Below are 20,640 nucleotides of genomic sequence, written 5' to 3' on the forward strand. Positions count from 1 at the left end.
ACCGCAGTTGGGGGACCTGAGTTCGAAGTTCAGTGGACTGTCTCTGAAGGTCTGGGGTTCGAGATACTGTGAACTCGAGTGACTGAGCTAGAAGAACTAGCTAAGGCAAACGGTGAACTGAGAACTGACAGTTCTGATTTGTAAATAGTGCTTTGTGAACATTAGTTAAGATTAGCAGTACATTGTTGTTCTCAATAATCCAAGTAAATTGTCATTGTCGTCTATGGAGTGCAATAACGAATACTGTGTTACTTTGTGGAGTGGAAATCCCATTGTTGACGGGAGTGTTTACATTCAATTATAGAAAGTGATTATTGTCGTAACAATAAAAGTTACATTCTTGTTTTGAATAAAAGTTACAATATGAACAAAAAAATTAAAAATCTGAGAAATTCATATTATGGACCAAGAGTATAAAAATCACGTTACTCAAATAAATCCAGAATTAAGTAACCTTAATAACAACATTTTCAGTAATAGAGTTAAATACCAGTACTGATATTTTATTTTCTTAAACTGAAATAGTCTTTTAACCCGCCAGCACACGCACATTATTTTATAGCGGCAGCACACGCGTTGGGTATTTTTTACCCCAAAATAAATAAAGCGTTACTAACAACAAAATATAATTAATATTGAAATGCTATAATTTTATAATTGTTAGGAATATTTTAAAGTAATTTGAACATTTTTTTTTAATTTAACAATAATCATATGAATACTAACTTGGAGTGATAAATCTTCCACAGAAAACATCACAATATTATATTTTTATCTCAGTGTTAACACAAATGTAAAAATGAAAAAAAAAAGTATTTATGGGCGTCACTCATCCATTCACTCACTATCACCACTTCCGGTATCAGCACACCCCTCACAAAAAGGCACCGAATGTTCTTTACAAATCAGCTTGTTGCACCTATGGCATGAGGTAGTAGTTTTACGATCCTTCTTGCTAGGACATACCTCACATCGACTTGAGGACATCTTTATTCGTTTGTGTTGGTTGGGTTAGTTCCTCCACACCATTCATTCTTCGAATAGTGGATATGATTTCCAAAGGCAAATTCTTCAATGTCAACCGATGAACCAAATGATTTTTCACCATTCCAAGAGCCAGTTCCTTCAGAATTGATCGGCAGATGATTGGTCCTTGTGAAGTAGCACTGTTAGTTTGATAAATTACTAAATAATTAATTGCTGTGCTGTTGAGAAGCTAAAAAAAACACGGTAAATGGCCAACGTCGTGATTTCCTGGACACACTGTATGTACCACATAGTTCATCCACTACATCAATTCCTCCTTTAGTAGCATTGTAAAACGTTATTATTTCCGGTTTCTTTCCCTCTCTGGTGTCTGGATCAATTGCATCATCATAATGGATAGTGGAATCTACTAGAACAACTTTTCCTGGTTTTGGAACATAGGAAGTGAGAGTCACTCTATCCTGGAATCCAAAAATACTGGAAAATTGTTCACGCCTCTTCTGCACAAATTCAGGAGGAATTTCACGTTTATTTAGTCTTACAGTTCCAACACATGTTAAGTTGTGATCACTGAGAAGTTCTTTGGCAAGTGGCACACTCATGAACCAGTTATGAAACGTAACATTTCTTCCAGTTCCACTAATAGGAGTAATCAGCTGTTTGACCACATCAGATGGAGAATTTGATTGACGGTATTGGTCTTCTGGTTGCATACCACAGTATATTTCCAAGTTCAACACATAGAAAGTGCGGGAATCAGTTAGTCCAAATATTTTTATGCCATATTTGGCTGGTTTGCTTTTGATATACTGTCTGAATGAGCAGTGTCCTCGGAAGGGCTCCAATTTTTCATCGATAGTGCAATATTCAGCAACCATATAACTTTTCTGGAAGTTCTTTATGATAGAGTGAAAAACACTTCTTATTGGAGCGAGTCTATCAGCCGCTTTATTGACCAGGTTTCTAGTGGTAACTTTGCTTGGCGAGCTTGTCCCTTACAGCCCGGAAGGTGAGTAACTATATTGCACGCTTAAGTTCATTTTAAAATGGAAAATACAAAAGGAACACTATCAAAATTATTAGCTACTACTGCTTCTTAAGCACACGCGCGGGGTATTTCTTACCCGAGCTTCATATATGCACGTGTAAACTTGTGCAGCCACAAGAAAACTAACTCAATCATATGTACAATAGTGCAAAAAGATCTGAAAGAAAGATACTGAAAACGCGGGATTAATTTAAAATCGATGGACAGTGTTGCAAACAAATAAAATTACGCCTGGGTATTTTTTACCCCAGCGCGTGTGCTTACGGGTTAATTAACTTTTTTTTGTGTTGGTATTTTTTCTCTTCTTTTTCCAAACTAGGGGCTACTTAAAATTTTGTATTATAACTCTTAGCTTGTAGTATTATATAATATAACTGGAACTGCCCCAAGCATGAGCATTTGCTCTTTTGAGTGCAAACTAATATATTTTAAATATGCATATGTAATTTGTAATTTCAACAAATTCAAATTCATATTCTTCTCTTATAGGCATGAATCTATTTTAGTTGGTTATTTAACGACGCTGTATCAACTACTAGGTTATTTAGCGTCGATGAGATTGGTGGTAGCGAGATGATATTTGGCGAGATGAGGCCGAGGATTCGCCAGAGATTACCTTGTATTCACATTACGGTTGAGGAAAACCTCGGAAAAAACCCAACCAGGTAATCAGCCCAAGCGGGGATCGAACCCACGCCCGAACGCAACTTCAGACCGGCAGGCAAGTGCCTTAACCGACTGAGCCACGCCGGTGGCTCTAGACATGAATCTGTTGGTCCATTCTGTCCTCATGATTTCATTTCTGAATGAACAAAAGATGTGTCACGATTACCACTTCAATAAATAAAATGAGATTTACTTACATGAACTATTTTGATGCTACAGCTCAGACCATGACTGTAGCGTTTGATCAACACTCCCAGAACTTGAAATATAGTTTCCCTCATGTATTTCAACTTTGCTGCTGTTATGCCTGGGTTCTCTAAAGTCTTGTAGCAGCTATTGGCAATAAGACTGTAAGTGAAATAAATATGATAATTTTAAAAGTTACTTCAAACTCAAATCTTAGATTCAGGACACAAAATGACTTACTTCAAGAAATTATATGCAAGTTATAATCAACTCAAATATTAGCAGAACACTTTTAAAAACAAAGTCTTAAGAACCAACTCAATATCCCAAGAAAAAACTAGCTCTGCACGCTGAAAGGTCCCGGGTTCGATTCCCAGTGTGTCGGAACGAATTTTTCTCAATTTAATAGATTTATCCATAGTATGGCTACTTATAGTCACTGTATTCAATGAGGACGGCGAGACCTCATGTATGAATATGTATGTATAAAGAAGTTATAAATATTTAACAACTTTTATTAGAGAGACTATACAAAGACAGGGCAACTATACAGCAAACCTGGAACAACTCTTAAACAAACAGGAAACTGAAAACATAATTACCGCATTTACTTGTGTAATTTCCTTCTGCTTTATAAAAATTTGGAGGTGAAAAATAGAGAAGGGGAGAATTACAGTACACAAGGACTACAAAATATCGAGAATAATCTAGTCACGTGCTAATCAAATCAGTGTTTGTTTGTACTGCTTTATGTCAGTTCTAATGCATGTAGCCTGACTTCGATTAATCTCAGATTATAAAGTTAAACTCTGCACATAAAATATTCGTACCAAAATTAATTTGTTCTTAGGTTTACACGTGAAGGAATTTCTTATACATGACCACACTCTGTTTTACCTTTGTTTTGTTTGTTTGTTGTTTTTTCTGTGTTATGAACAATCTACAACGAAGATATATTCAAGGAGTAAATTAGGTGTAAGACAAACATCCTTTCCCTAGTCATGTGAACCAGGCGCTGCCCGAAGTGGACTTAGACAAATTCACGCTCCAGGAGAGCGGTAAATTTTTGTGTCTTCCAGAAGAAAAGAAAGAAGAAGAAAGACATTTTTCTCAAAACTCAAAATGATTATGATAAAGAAAATTATATTACAATTTCAGTCAACAACTTATCAGATTGGTACAAAAACAAGTTTCGCTACAATAATCACATAAAATAAATAAATAAATGAATACATAATTATATTATAAATATATATATATATATATAATTATATTATTATAATATATATATATATATATATTTATTTATTTATTTATTTTATGTGATTATTGTAACAAAACTTGTTTTTGTACCAATCTGATAAGTTGTTGACTGAAATTGTAATATAATTTTATTTATCATATATTATTCAACTTATCTGAACTTTAACTTAAACATGACTTTTAAATTCAAAAATGATTAGTTTTGAGAAGCATTTGAGACCAAAAATTTTGAATAAATAACACAATGCAACCAAATTTAATTATATCTCTTCTGAGACTACACAAACTGAAAAATGGCTTTGAAAAAATAAAATAATCAATAATGACAGAAGTTTCCCCCTGTGTGGTGACCGGGTTAGAATAGTCCCAATGTAGCTCATGCATGTCTCAGAAGGCGACTAAAATGGGTACCCAGTGCCTGGGGGTATACCTGGGCCACCCTGTCTCCTGGGGTTATAAATAGGGAGACCTGGTCCTCCAGGTTGGGGGTTGGGCATTAGGCTAGTGACCTAACCCTGAAAAAAAATCTTGCTCTTAATTCTCAACAAGAAATAGCTGGACAGATATCTGGAAATAGACCAAGGCGAGTTAAACGGAACATATTTAAATTAATATTAAAGATCACGGATTGGATGATGGCCATACAGAATATAAGTCCTGGAAAAAAATTGTTGAGAAGGCCAAGGTATTCAATTTTGTAGTTGTAGTGCCTGAAGAAGAAGAAGAAGAAGAAGGAGGAGGAGGAGAAGAAGAAAAAGAAGAAGCAGAAGAAGAAGGAGGAGGAGGAGAAGGAGAAGAAAAAGAAGCAGAAGCAGGAGGAGGAGGAGAAGGAGGAGAAGGAGGAGGAAAAGAAAAAGAAGCAGAAGAAGGAGAAGAAAAAGAAGCAGAAGAAGAAGGAGGAGGAGAAGGAGGAGGAAAAGAAAAAGAAGAAGCAGAAGAAGAAGAAGGAGGAGGAGGAGAAAAAGAAGCAGAAGAAGAAGAAAAAGAAGGAGGAGAAGGAGGAAAAGAAAAAGCAGAAGGAGGAGGAGGAGGAGGAGGAGGAGAAAAAGAAGAAGTTTCAGTAAAATTAATTAGGTGGCTTTTATTTGGTGTTCATTTTTTTGCTTTGAAACAAAACAAATTCATTTCACTCTTTCCAATTTATCTAACAATTTTGAATAATCAAATCATTCAACATAATTTCTATTTGACAGCATTGTAATATAACTTTGTGCGAGATCATGCGTATTTGCTTGGTTTCCGCACAAAACCAATCCGCGGAAAGTCTAAAATTCCACATTCAGTATTCCCAACCTAACACACATAACAATTTCCCTCTTCTTACCGCTTAAGTGACATATTGATTTTACTGCTTTAGGCTTTTAATATATTATTTGTAGAGACGTTCAATATAGTAATAATTATAAATGGAAACTTACCACTGCAATTTCACCTAAATTCCACTGTTAATTATTGTTTTTAAATATTTGCAAAAATTAAGTAAACTCCACTAAAGTTACTGCATTCGTGATGCAAATAACATTAAGGAAGCCGTGAAAAAATCAACAAGATTCCAGACTCATCATAGACTGGGGGGAAAAAAAGACAGATGTATATCACGGCCTGCTGGAGCATAGTAAACACAGAAAACATTTTAAAGCAACAATGTTGAAGATAGATATTTTTGTTTTGCAAATTTGCCGTCAATGAACAGAAACCAAAATGGAGATGTCATTGCAACTAATTAGAAATTTCTCTTTCAGGTATGTAATAAACGATCTTCGCACAAAATAATGTACGATACACGAGCGGTTTGTTTTCTTTCAATTCTCGGAAATTAAAAAAGCTCAACTACGTTTCACTTTTTCAAACTTTTCCTCGAACATGAAAACTTCAACATACCGCTCTTGTAACGCATATTACTATTCCCTCATGCAAACAGTAAGGAACATCTGCAAAAATTAACAAATATTGTTGCAGTCATAAGTAAAAAGCACTTACTTTACAAATTCTTCCTCAGCTATGGGAGGCTCCCATAATTTATTCAATGGTAGCTGTAATATATTATAAAGAAGAACCAGTGCACCATGGGACTTAGATTCCCAGTTAAAATCGTCATACTCTTGATTCTTGTTTTTCTTGCGCCCCTGTAAACAAAATGAAAATTATTGTAACAGAGTATTGAAAACCCAGTGCTCTTTCAGAATGCAGCAGAACGATATTCTAGAATATTTGCTCCGAAATTGCTATACACGTGTTCTATAATATTTCGATTGGCAACAGGCCATGATTGTTTGCCCAAACACTTGCATAGAATTGGAATATATCAGTTCCCTAACTGCCCATTGTGCAACTCAAACCAAGAAATGGATTCGGAACGCCTCAAAATCTGTGCTTCAGTGGCTGGTCATGATAATATCTTTGAAAAATATTGGAGTGCAAGAGGTCAAATGACTTTATTGTCAAGCGCCTGGCATTAGAAAACAACAACAACATAATATTTCGATCTGTTATTTAATGATGCTGCATGGATGAAGAGAGCATTGGAATTTCACTGAAGGATGCAACCATTCAAAAGCATAATTTACATGATATATAGGGGTGTGTGACTGGAGCTATGAAGTGAGAAGCAAAAGAAGAGTTTCAATCCCTTTTCTTATAATCACCACGAAGGAATGGACAATTCGCGACACTTATTAAGAACAAAATTAAAATGAACAATCTGGTTTTTAGTGTAGAGGAGTGCCTAGTAAGCTTAAAGGATCCGGTTGTAGGCTCAGAAGAAAGGGATAGAAATGACAAAATTTTGAAGGAAAAGATCAAGAGTATCGTGTCGAAATGTGAGGTTAGTGACACGAGTATGGTCAGTGTACACAAGAACAGCGAGACATGTGTGGAACTGATGAGTTCAGCAAAAGTACCAGCGAAGCAGGCAGTGACGTCATCTGAAGAAGTAGGAGTAATGAGAATTGATATTCGGCAGACGCAACAGAACATGACCTCAGTGCAATCGAAGGAAAACAGTGGACAGCATCTGGAGGCCATTCCAAACAGAGTGAAGGAATTAAAAACCAAACAGAGGCTGTCGAAAAGTACAGTGATGGAGGTAGGGGATAGAGCAGGATGAAGGGAGAGGAGAAAAAAAAGGGAAAAATCAGTAAATGATGTGGAAGAGAAATAAATCGAGAGAAAAGAAAATTAAGACGTAAAACAAAGTATAAATGTGAAAAAGTTAGCAGTGGAGTCTAAAAATGCAAATAACTAAAGATGTGAAGTGAGGGAAAATGTGCCATAGAGGAGGTATGGGGTACAGAGTTATAAGCAGAGACCGGAAGTTTAGGCATTATGAATCATTAAAATAGGCAGGCAAAGAGGCATCATAATTAGCTAAAATAGGCAGGCAAAAAGGCATTATAAATAGCTAAAATACGCAATAAAAGGCATTACAAAAACCTTGCACTAGACCCACAACCTTGCACTTTCCACAAACGTATTTCGGCAGTAAGAAAAGCATTGCATAAGTCGAATGCAAATTGAGATTTTCGACTTGATGTTGCAATTACTGTTGGAAGCAAAGAAATCGTCTTCCCAGTAGCCTTGGAAACTGCATTTTTGTGTTTAGTTGTACTGATATGCTGCGATATGAAATATTTAGATAGCTACAACAACGTCACAATGAAAACTGAAAGAAGAATAACAGTTAAAAATAACGTTAGACCCGCACCCATTGCTGCCTTGTCAAATAAACACAAGCGATAATTAAAACGCTTACTATTATAAATTTTTGCACGGCAGCACTCATTGTTGCAAAGAGAATATGAACTTACTGAAAGACAATAATATACATTCGGTGAAGTCACTTTCATTGTAGCTGTTATAGAAATAAATTAAAATATACCTGTAGGCAATTTTTAATAATAAATTAATAAATAATAGACAAATAATAAAGTAAAGGCAAAAAAAGCATTTATTGGGTAAATTAGGCATTTATATTAAAAAAGGCAGAAGAGGGCAACATAAGACTGTGATGTTTCAATCACAAAGGTATAATTCATACAGATTTACTTTCAAAATGAAGATAGATTTAACACATTTAAAAAGACATTCTGCCAAAGTTCCGGTCTCTGGTTATATGTACAATATTTTGGTATGGTAATAGGAGAGGAGTAAGGTAGTGGAAGAAATGTAATAATAAATTAAAACAATTAATGACCTAATGTCTTGTATGAGAGGCGTTGTAAAACGGGGAGACGGCACTGTATAGGCTACTTATATTTATTCACTCATTCATATAAGAGTGTGAATTTTTTTATATTAACGAAATACGCGAAATGCTTGAAAACTTAATTGTACTCGAAAAAAACACACATCTCACAAAGGTAATCTAGAAAATGAACATTTAACTGTGAAATATCGCGAAATCTAAGGATTTCAGCCAAATAGCTTCACAGTCACGAAATTAGTACTTGGAAACACTTTAATTCACGAAATACTCGCAAAAACAATGGGTAGTCCTTTGAAATAAAATAAAAAATTCAATTTGGCTGTCTTCTGAAACTCTGTCAGTTGTAAACAATGATCTAACCACGTCTTCGCAGAGACTGAAGAGCATGCATAGGCCTACTAGTTCTAATTTACAAACTCTTTGAATCAGACTTGGATCACAACAGTTTTGTTTCACATATCTTCGAGTGCTGTGGTATTCTGCCTTTATATTCAAGAACAGGATAATTAAGTGCTGTAAACCAGTATAAGATTCGCTGCTTGGGATTAGACTGAACTCGTTCTGGTTTGCGGATTGGTCAGACTACATTTCAATACTTCTAAATATGTGTAAAGTGATGTTAAGCAATAATTGGAAGTAGGACTATTTTTCAATAAATATGTTTATTTATGTAATTTAATGTTCATAATATTGAAAGTATCAGAAAATTTGTAACAGTAATTAAAATTAGAAACTGGATTTTTACAGTCGTACATACTGTAATATTAATTTTATAAGTCGTATGCTGATATTCTCACGAAATATTAACCAAAACTTTTATATTTCTATGAAATATTCACTGAAATCATGATAAAATAAGCATCGAAACAGAAGTAAAATAATCACCACAAAATCACATCCCTAATTATACAAAACAATTGAAGACCACTTACTCTCCCAGTATCAAGCAGAACTCCTGGTTTCTGAGATAACTTATCTTCAAAGCTTTGCATCATCTGAACTAAGATATATGCCGTCATTTTTGTAATGTTGACCATTTTGAATCTGAGATCATTATCAAAATCACCTTCATCCAACAGAATAGTCAGGCTATTTTGGAGAACAGAGCATCCTGCAAAAGAAACATTAAAAAGAGTATTATTTACTTATTCCACAATTAGGACATCTGGCCGACATCTAGGATTCAGAATACAAAAGTACAATTTGATTTGCTGAGAAACACGAGATAAAAGTACAATGAAGAAAACAATATTAAACATCCAGTTAAGTTCTGTGATCCACGTAGAAGCGGAAAAAGTTAGGACAAAGAACAATCTGCATGTATGCAGAATATACAATGAACGAGGAATAAAAAAGGAAGAATTACACATGACTTTTAGGATATGAATCACTATATGGCAATATTAGCAGAAACTATGGGAATCCTAAAGCAAAAAAGAAACGAAAAAATGAATATAGGAAGGTGAACAATATCAAAATAAAAACAAGTTTCATAAGATTGAAATAGGCTTATCTAAAATGGGGGGGGGGGGGGTGTTTGCGTGTGTTAGTGTGTGTGTGTGTGTGTGTATGAGTTTTTTTGTGTGTGTGCGTGTGTGTGTAATGCTCAATATTTAACAGTGAAGTCATTCTCCTTCTTGCTTCCCAATATTTAGACGCAAGGTGCATAAAATTTTCCAGAGATTCAGAGACTTTTAGATGTTTCATGTCCATGGCACCTTCTTTAATGCACAATAAACATTTAGCAGAGTCCAATAAGCCGATTTGATGTAGATGTTCTGTAAGACAGTTATGACCAGTAATCAGTCTGAACATGGTCACAGCAGATTTTCGTGATAGATCAGGAATGGATTTTAAATATTGTAGTAAATTGTTCTATCTTGAATTTTGATGTTCACTTGAAGAGTTGGTCTGGTAATTGTTCTTAATTTTCCTTTTGATAACTCGTTTTATGAACTCGTATGAAAAACTAGTTCTTCTTTATGTTTATTCTAGTGCCTTTCGCCATCATTAATTCATATATCATCACCCATATAATAGGAGTGGTAAGCACAATAAGCTTCAGGCCGCAGTGCAAGTCTTTGCATACAAGAGGGGAAAAAAAAAGTTGTTGTTTTCTAATGCCAGGCATTTGACAATAAAGACATTTGACCTCTTGCACTCCAATATTTTTCAATGATATTATCATGGTCAGCCACTGAAGCACAGATTTTAAGGTGTTCCGAATCCATTTCTTGGTTTGAGTTGCACAATGGACAGTTAGGGGACTGATATATTCCAATTCTAGTGAAAATAGCAAGTTGTAGCCGATTTAAGTGAACATCATATTGTAACATTTTGGTGGCTACTTCATTCACACACAACCCCCAGAATGTCTGGAGGACCACACCTGCTGTTGGTTGACAGGTCCATTGGATCTAGCTGGGAGATCTTGTTGATCACCAGCTTTCCCTCCTTAAGCCACTGGAGGACGATTTTAGTGCCATAGCAGGTCAGCACTAGGAACAGAAAAGTAGAAACAGGAGAAAGGAAAGGGAAATGAACCCCTAGGCCTCGAATGCTCTAATGCCGTCGGAGTCGAAGAAAGTAAGAGTTCAGTCAGAGGACTGGATAGGAAAGGGTAAAGAGGGAATTAGGTATTGAATAGAGGAAAATTATACCAAATTCAGTCATTAACTCATCAAGCTGATCAGTGCTAATTGATGAGTAGCCCCTCCCTTTAGTTCAGCTAAAAAAGTAAAGTTGTCTGCATGTTTTGTTACAATTTTACTTTATTTTACAATACCTTTAATAAATGATCATATTTCGATATACTGTACCAAGGTTCAGCTATAACAGGGGGATGATATAAATGATATAAATTATGTCCACCATAATCTAGTCATATCAGGATTCTATGGTTTTGCTCTGCCCCCCCCCCCTCCCTCAAGGAAATGGTGTTCTCTCTCCGCCTATGCACAGTTGTAATTCCTATTTCATATTCTGATGCGAGATGAACCACAGTTTCTCTTTTCCCAAACCACTCAATTACTTTACTTTTTTTCGTAGCACAACATGTTTTCTTTTGACACCTATGGAAGACATTTTGCCTAGAAGTGAGACAGTATGGCCCTCAAAGAGTAGATCATACTGTGTAAGGGTAAAAGTTCGTAAAAACATAATAATAATAATAATAATCCATGGCGCTACAGCCCGTGAAGGGCCTAGACTGACTAGCCGGCTGCTGGCCTCACGCCCACATATCGAGGCAGAGGTGGACGATCATCCAACCAGAATGGAGGTATCGTGTGGTTAGCACGATGATCCCCCCAGCCATTACAGCTGGCATTCGCAACTGGATTTCGCTACCTATCGTAGTTCCCCAAGTGCATCATGATGCTGGGTGAACACCGGTCCCATACACTGGCCGAAATTTCATGAGAAAATTTCTTCCCTCATGAGGACTCGAACCAGCGCGCATTCCGTAATACGAGTCCTAGGCAGGAAGCCTTAGACCGCGACGCCACGGCGCTGGACCTCGTAAAAATATACTCTGTAGAAAAAATGTTTACTAATATAATGTATAGTATTCATATTTTTTCTGCAAGAAAAAAAAAAGAGTGAGAGAAATACAGTAGGATAATCCATCACTTAGTTAACAGGGTGACGGAAAACTGAGATTCTACTGTATTGTGATTCATCGTTTGATGTCATCTATTGATTCTGCTACATATCACCCAGTTTCACAAACTTCACTACGAAAACCCCTTCATCCCCCATGGGACTCCTACAACCTCATCAGTTCGATGCCCTCTGTATACAAGTCACAGTATGGTACTTCATCCTGTTGCAATCTACGAGGGGGATCAGGAAATAACGACCGTTCGCACATACCCGCAGTGCAGCTGACTCCCCTTCCCTGTTTGAAGGTCAAATGGCTTCCTTAACATGTGTTCTCATAATGTTGTGAATACTGGTTGCAACAAGTCGCCATTGTGCATTTTGTGTTACTTCAAAATGAACGACGTGATTGATAATCCCGCCGACTGTGAGGTGAGGAGTGTGATTCGATTTTTGAATGCCCGACATTTGAAACCTGCAGAAATTTACCAGCAATTGAAAGAAGTGTATGGTGATACTGTAATGAATGAAAGAAATGTGAGAAAATGGTGCGAAATGTTCAACAATGGGCGAACAAATGTCCACGATGAAACTCGACCCGGACGCCCATCACTCATCACAGAAGACCTGAAGACTAAAGTGAACGACAGAATCTTGCAAGACAGGCGCACATCACTCGACGAATTGCATATTGCCTTTCCTGACATTTCTCGTTCCTTGCTTGGTGAAAATGTGTCGCAACATCTTGGCTACCACAAAATCTGTGCACGATGGGTTCCACGGCAACTGAGTGACCAACACAAAACTCAGAGAATGGCCTCAGCATTGACATTCTTGATGCGATATCACACAGATGGAGACGCCTTTCTTGATCAAATTGTGACTGGTGATGAGACCTGGGTGTCTCACAACACCCCAGAGACGAAGCGCCAATCACGTCATTGGCATCATCCCTCATCACCCAAGAAACCGAGAAAATTCAAACACACTCTCTCAACACAAAAAGTCATGGCTACTGTCTTTTGGGATCGCAAAGGTGTTCTTTTGCTGGATTTCATGCCAAAAGGCACTACGATCAATGCAAATCGTTATTGCGAGACTTTACGAAAACTACGGCGAGCCATCCAAAACAAGAGGCGAGGAATGCTTTCGAGAGGAGTTGTGCTTCTTCACGACAACGCCCGCCCGCACACTGCTGCTTCAACTCGAGAATTGCTGGATCAATTCGGTTGGGAAATCTTTGATCATCTGCCCTATAGTCCAGATCTTGCTCCTAGCGATTTTCACCTTTTCACTAAGCTGAAAGACTTTCTGGGTGGTACACGTTTTGGAAGTGATGAAGAGTTGAAGAAGACAGTGAACACCTGGCTTAATGAACTGGCGGCAGAGGAGTATAACACGGGAATTCTAAAGCTAGTGAACAGATACGACAAATGTTTAAATGTAGGTGGTGATTATGTAGAGAAGCAAAGGAAGCTTCAGTTATGTAACAGACTTTGTTTTTTCAAATAAATATATTTTTTTTAATTATTACAACAAAACGGTCGTTATTTCCTGGATCCCCCTCGTACATTGACCTGAAGACTGTGTTTCTGTAGGTATCGAGATCACTTTGGTGTCATCTATCGATTCAGCTACAGATCACTCAGTTCTGACAGAGTTGCTAAAAAAGCCCCTCTGTTCCCCTTGGACTTCTGAGCTTCCTCAGATCGATGCCATCGCTATGCAAGTCACAGAACTACATCCTGCTGTCTTCGAAGTTGAAATTAATGAAGACGAAATGAGTAAGAAACTTCAAACATTACCCAGCAATTCTACTTTAATAGGCTGAGGGGGAAAACAGAAAAAAAAAACTCATCAGGTAATTCCCAACTAGGATTTGAAATGCTTTTCCGCATAGTGCAAAACAATGGCGGTACAATTGGGTCATGTGATTATTGTCTGTGAAATGTCGGAGCAAATGATCTGTAATGTATATAAGAAACTAAGGTATTTGGAGCAAGTTGGGTGGGTTTACAGTTTTTGCAGTGATCACAGTGTCTCTAGAGTGGTGTGCTACAATTTTCAGGTTACAGTAGAACGTCAATTATCCGTGGTAATGAAGGGGATGGGCTGAACGGTTAATCGAAGAAAACGGATAATCCGTATCATAAGAGATTTTTGTAAATTTAGTGAATAACACAGACACTTTCGTAATTTCCTCCATGGTCTTGTACTTAACACGCTAGGTAGTGGATCAGAAGTCCAGTAATTGAAGTCTGTTGTCAACGACAGATTTTTAAGGAAAAGGAAATTCCTTATAATGGCTGTCTGTGGAAAGATAGAAATAGTGGAGGTCTCAAGTCGTAGATTTACATACTTTATACTCCAATCTCGTATTGTGATGCGAAATGAAGCAAGTTTCTCTTTCCCCAAACCACTTAGGCCTAATTATTTAGGTCTACACTTTTTCTTTCGATACGTAGCACAAGATTTGTTTTGACATCCGTAGAAGACATTTTATATAGAAGCTATACAGTATGACAACTTGAACAGTAGACCATACTGTATAACGATTAAAGGCTTGTAATGACACAATCTAGAAAAAATAACGTGCTAATATAATGTACATTACGTCATATATTTCTGCAGCAAAAAAAAAAAAAAAAAACCGAGAGAAAGATACACGGATAATCCAACAATCGGTTAATAGGGTGACGGATAATTGAGGTTCTACTGTATTTTCAATTTATTTTTTGTACCAACTGCTGTGTCTAGCATAATCGAAGATTCAAGACATTCCCTACAAAACCATGCAAAATATTTATCTATAATGGTAATAGTTTGGTTTGTATAATACAATAAATTTAAAGTATTCATTCTGTAGTAACCCTGTACAACGACTTTAAGCTGAGCTAAAAAAAAAAAAAAAAAAAAAAAAAAAAAAAAAAAAAAAAAAAAAAAAAAAAAAAAAACAATCAATAAATAAGGCAACAAATGTTTTACTTTCTCATTATTTCACGTGTAGAGTTAGTACATTTGACTGCAAAAGAAATTTCGATACGAAATTATATATTTTCCAAGAACTGTAGCAAACATGGCAAGGTGGAAAGCTATTTTCCTGAGATTAGTTTTTTAAAAACATGTAAATCCGACTTTTATAACATGTTCACGTTATTATTTAATATGAATTGATTTTAAATTATGCATATACAGTAGAACTTGGTTATAGCAACCTCGTTTTGTGCGACACTTCGCCCATAACATCAAATATTCTGTGGTCCCTACTAATTCCACTTAAGTCAAATGCTTTTCTACCTTGCTTAATATGACAAACGCATATGTGTCTACCTCGCATATAACGTCATTTTCAACCTCAGTTTGGAATAAGATTTTCTAAGACCCATTAAGAAATATTTTTTTGAAATCTGACCCTGACAAATTCTTTACAGTCTCCTTCTGTCATAAATCTTTGGAATGCAGGCGGATTTCCCACCCCACTGTAACCTGCCCGAATTCATGCGATATTAGATCAGTTTCGACAGGAAGTTTTCACTAAGTGCACGCAAGTTTAACGCAGTATGGCCACTAAAAGAAGTGAGTGACGCTTTAGAAGTCATTAGAATTATGAACATGTTCTATGAAGCTAGGGAAGGGAGCAGTGAAACTGCAACTGAAATTATGAACATAGAACGTAATTTAGCTCTAGAAAGTGTGTATTGGGAAAGTAGAAGACAACAGAGTAAAATGACTGATTACTTCACTTCTAGGTAAAGTAGTTTGGTGAGTACTGAACAAACTGTTTTAATACAGAATACTGTATTTATAATTGTAGGCCTACGTGTATTTTATTATGTTCATTGTAGTCTTAAAAGTCAATACATAAATCTAAAATAAGTCTAATTAAGTTTGTTATTTTTCATTTTCCACCTACTAGATTGATAATGTGAATCTCGGTTACTACGACACTTGTTTATAACAACATAATTTTTAAGGTCCCTTGGATGTCGTTATAACCAAGTTCTACTGTACTCTTATTTTACAACATTAATAAGAATACTACACGAAAATAGTAAAACTGCAGTTTATATTTATTTTAGTTCCTATTTCATTTTTTTTCTATATTTCTCTTATATTAATATTGTATTATATAATTTCTGTAACTGTAATTTTAACTTTATTTCCTATTTTATTTTATATTCTCTTATAGGCCTATTAATATTATATCTGAACTGCGACCGAACACGAGCGCTGCTCATTCGGTCTCAAATTTTGTTAATACTACTGTATCTCCTTTTTTATATTCATTGTATTATTTTATTTCTATTTCTCTTGTTTGTAATTACATTCTTTATTCTGTATATTTAAATTTAAATAAATAAATAAATATGGCATACCATAGCCTCCCTTATTATCCATGGATGCTGTCATTGTTTTTTTTTTTATTATTATTCAATGCAGTGGCACTTGACTAGAGTCATTGACCGTACAATGGCGATAGAAACTAAAATGAAAGAAAACGAAATAAAGTGAACAATGGGTGCAAGTGAAACTATGAAGGAGAGGATGTCAACACTGCTGCATTCTTTCTCTGGCCTCCCAGGACCTATCCACAAAGCTGCCAGATGAAAGTGCTGGACAAGTCTTGATGTGGTTTGAGTCCATGATTTCGGAACATCGACAGAGCATGCAGTGGGGGCTGGATAATACACCCAGGCGGTGGAGGTGATTAGTCAGACAGTCATGACCTACTGTGGTGCGGAACGTGCAACAGCTTCTCTTCTGGGCCATTCGGGGAGAGTGGGAGTTTAGTGCGTCCTTCCAGTGTTTATCTTTAATTTGTTCCTCCAAACTCTTATGGAAACATTGTCTCACTCGACTTCTTATATTTGTAGATGCTCTATGGAATGGCAGCATGTTAGAATATGAAAGGGGGATAGTTGTTCCTTTCTTTGCCAGAAAGTCTGCTGCTTCATTCCCGGCAATGCCGCAGTGAGAATGTATCCATTGCAGATGTACAATTTTATTTAATTTCTTGATGTATTCTCTGCATTGTTGAATGTCATCATTAGCTGGTTGTAATAAGTAGTTTCCAATTGCAATATTGCTGCTTTTGAGTCACTGAGGAGGACAATGTTTGGAAATGGGAAGGACCTGCACAACAGTTGTTTCACAGCAGTACATATGGCATAATCTGGATCTATCCTGGAAACCCCAGCAATTGATATTACCAACCAACCCACTTACATTACATCATATTGACTATGCACTAGATCTTATTGCAATAGAAAATAAACAGGACGAATGTAGTGAAGTACTCTGTCTTTCTGCTTTAGAAACATTACAAATCCGCTACCCACAAGACAAATGGCTGCATGTGTACACTGACGGCTCCCAAATACAAAAACACGGGCCCACTGGAGCCGGAATTCATTGCCAACTGTTCTCTACCTATCTCACTCTAGGCAACAACAATACACCTTTGCTGTTATTGTTACAATCAACATACCTATACGGCCAATTATGTTTCATGTTGTATTAACAAAAAAAAATGTATCAATTTTATTATAAATATAAAATTTTATTATAAATACAGATACAGAACTGAAAACTGAAACATTTAACTACCTACACATTTCTTCTTTGCATGGAATAAAAACTCTTTAGAAGATTCAGACCAGTTCAGATATTTGTATAATTATTCTTGTACTAAACAAAGTTCTTGTAACACGATATTATTTCAAATTGATAGCAACTTCGAGTCAGCATTTCTTTTGCAGCCCAGTGTACAGCAACAGCGATTATAGGAGGGGCGGGGGGGGGGAGAGAACGAGGAAGAAGATTATGAGAACTGAGACTTCTACCACAGTCTAGTAGCCTATATACAGTCACGAAGCTCAATACGTAGTAAATATGCATCCATAGATAGTTGCTAACCACTAGGATCGCTACTATCGCCTCATTACAGACAATGCAAAATAGTACCGGCACAGTCTATTGTTCCTAGCACCCTCACAACTCAAACTTCGTGACTGTATATACTAGACTGGGCTTCTACCAAGTGAAAATTTTGCTTTTCTTCCAATCCCATTTCTATGAAGTAGATCTCTGATTTTTCACGCAAAAAGAAAAACACTAACAAACAACATAAACCTACTCAAATTTGATATTATAGAATTCTGTACTTACCTTTCATAATAATATTCCACCCTTTAGACAATGTTGAAAAGTCAGCTTGTTTGAAGTGTACAAGTACTGAGAAAAGTGCGTCAAAATGATCAATGATGAAATCGGTACCTACTTCATTAATAGCATTTTTACATTCTGAAAAAAAAAGAATACAATTACGAATATTACCGCCTCCATAGTCCTATTCAGAAACACAACACATCAAAAGCCAATACTTTGTAAAAATGAGTACCCTTGCTTCTTACGTAACAGATCTTATAGCTCTGAAAGAAAAGTGCGTATTATTAGAATACCTACTTGTTAAGAACAAAAATATTTATCTTGGATGAGGCAATTAATGATTAGGCCTACATACATTTTTGTCACCAGTAATGAAAGTGAAGTCCTCCTTTATTACACAAACCTATGGGCTAAACAAGCGCTGAGATAGTTCCCTTCGTACTCCGCTTATACACCGTCTACAAATTTGTGACGAGTAAGGTTTGGTTACTTTAAGCTTTCAAAAAAAATACTTATAAATTAAACTATTTTTACTTCCGAAATCACAGGAACTACCTCAGCGCTAGTTTCACCAAACTATGTACGGAATTGTTACAAAAATATTGATATCAAGATTTTTAAACAATTTGTTTTCACAACAAATACAGAACACTGATATTACCAGACTTCAATTCATACCAGAAAGTTTTCCTGATAGATCTGGAATGCTGCAAACATTTGTAACACAGTATCGCCCAGGTTCCTCTTGCAGTAGTTCATCTTTGTTTGTAGGAATCACGAATTCTACGTCAGCCATTGTCAAATTTAACCTAATTTGAAAAGAAAAAGATATTTAGAAGTAGCGGGTGAGGTTAAGTTGACACTAGTTCATTAAGTTATTAACAAAAATTGTGGCTTAAAGTGTATAATTTGTAGAATATACTGGCAGACGTATATTTAGGTAGACATAAAATACTCATTCAAAATAAGACGCTACAAACTGAATATTTTGGGTGCAGGAGTAAACATTATAGGACTAGTTATTTATTTCTACACGGTTTGAAATCTTTATTTTACCTTCATATGGAACACTACATGTATGCTAGTTTAAGCAAGTAACTTGTATTCACCTTTAATTTGTATACACAAAGCAATTATTCACAACAAACGTAACTTAATAACTTAACACCATAGCCCGCCTTTTTAACAGCTTTCAAAAATCTTAGTTATGGTTACAGCGCAACACAATAATAAACCATACGTGACCATATGTTTCTTGTAGATCGGTGTCCATTTGAATTTCTTGAATGCGCGCGGAGCGCTATACAACCAGAGCGGATTTTCGTAACACTAACTTTTAGGTACTCTGCTAGCGTGGAGACAACTCCCTAACGCTACTTCCCATATTATTTATTGGATTGAAAACAAACTGACATTGGCATTTCATGCAAGTTTTTTACTGTAAAGTAAAAGGCTTTATAAATCCACACATAATGTAAATATTGAAAAGTAGTTACAAATATTGACCCGCGCCACGTAATTTTATAGGGCAATGATGCCCAAAATTCAAAATAAACATCCTATAAATTGGCTTCATCACAATGGAGTTAATTGTTTCTGAACTAAAATTTCTTGGAAATGTGCATATTAATAAATACTAAGTTCATTGGTTCATGATGTAAGAAAATTTCCATGCAAATAAAGTTTATTAATCCTATTGCCTATGAAAGCTATAGCTATGTGGTATTTTTTTATCAGTTTGGCAATTTAACTCATAGCAACCAACACATTCAATTTTATCTTACCATGCGTTAGCAAAATTTTCAGTTTACAACTTCCATCTTTACATGTCGGTTACCGTTTCTGAGCAGTAAGATGAGACTCCAATGAAGGCATACCTTATGTGTTATTAAATGATGAGTGTGTATTTTGAACAGATGGCTATGCATTGCTTACTGATGAAGAGATGGGAAATGTATTATTTATGACAGTTTTATGATATCATTTAGATGTCTGTCCTGATACAGATGAAGTACAAAATATATTTCAACATTTTAATTTTCAAAGGTCTTTTCCTGGTATGGTAAGAAAGAGGGTCATAAAAGACTGACCGATTTTTTAGTTAGTATGAGATATTTAAACCACATTTCATAGAAATAAATATTACGAACTTTAACACTATTCATATAGACACACACACACTTTTGGGACTAAGTTGATTTTTATATTTACCATTGTCTTGCATAACTATTGTATGAATGCAGAAAACTTCTGACATGCTAGGCCAAAATTTTGCAAGTATACCGGTAAACTGTTTCTTAAAAATAAAAGATATGGTACCAATAGTTATTAAAATTTCTTAATCGCCTTATGCCTACTGTAATAGTCTCCAAATTCGTCTTTACATCCAGAAATTGACAAATACGTATGGTCATTTGGATTAAAATGAAATAATATTTCGGAATATGTATTATATGTCTTTTTCGTGTTAAATTTTACTGTACTTGGTTAACATGTTTCGGACTGCTATTGGTCTACT

At 35.8% G+C, this 20,640-nt stretch overlaps 1 protein-coding gene across 2 annotated transcripts in view; it reads right to left on the reverse strand.

The window, feature by feature from the left end:
- The window catches only part of Cap-D2 (CAP-D2 condensin subunit), an 83,638-nt gene extending 64,317 nt beyond the window's left edge, over positions 1-19,321 (reverse strand). The window contains exons 1-6 of one of the 2 annotated variants that reach the window (XM_069846955.1): positions 19,232-19,321; positions 18,801-18,931; positions 18,123-18,257; positions 9,287-9,465; positions 6,131-6,276; positions 2,899-3,049 (exon numbers count right to left, since the gene is read on the reverse strand). In XM_069846955.1, coding sequence (XP_069703056.1) covers positions 2,899-3,049; positions 6,131-6,276; positions 9,287-9,465; positions 18,123-18,257; positions 18,801-18,918 — 729 coding nt within the window. In that variant the 5' untranslated portion in view covers positions 18,919-18,931; positions 19,232-19,321. Of the gene's footprint in view, positions 1-2,898; positions 3,050-6,130; positions 6,277-9,286; positions 9,466-18,122; positions 18,258-18,800; positions 18,932-19,178 lie in introns of both variants that reach the window. The other variant, XM_069846956.1, reaches the window with a different exon arrangement.
- Positions 19,322-20,640: the final 1,319 nt, after the last annotated feature.

The sequence above is a fragment of the Periplaneta americana genome, chromosome 15 (genome assembly GCF_040183065.1).
Source record: "Periplaneta americana isolate PAMFEO1 chromosome 15, P.americana_PAMFEO1_priV1, whole genome shotgun sequence".
Taxonomy (NCBI): Eukaryota; Metazoa; Arthropoda; class Insecta; order Blattodea; family Blattidae; genus Periplaneta; species Periplaneta americana.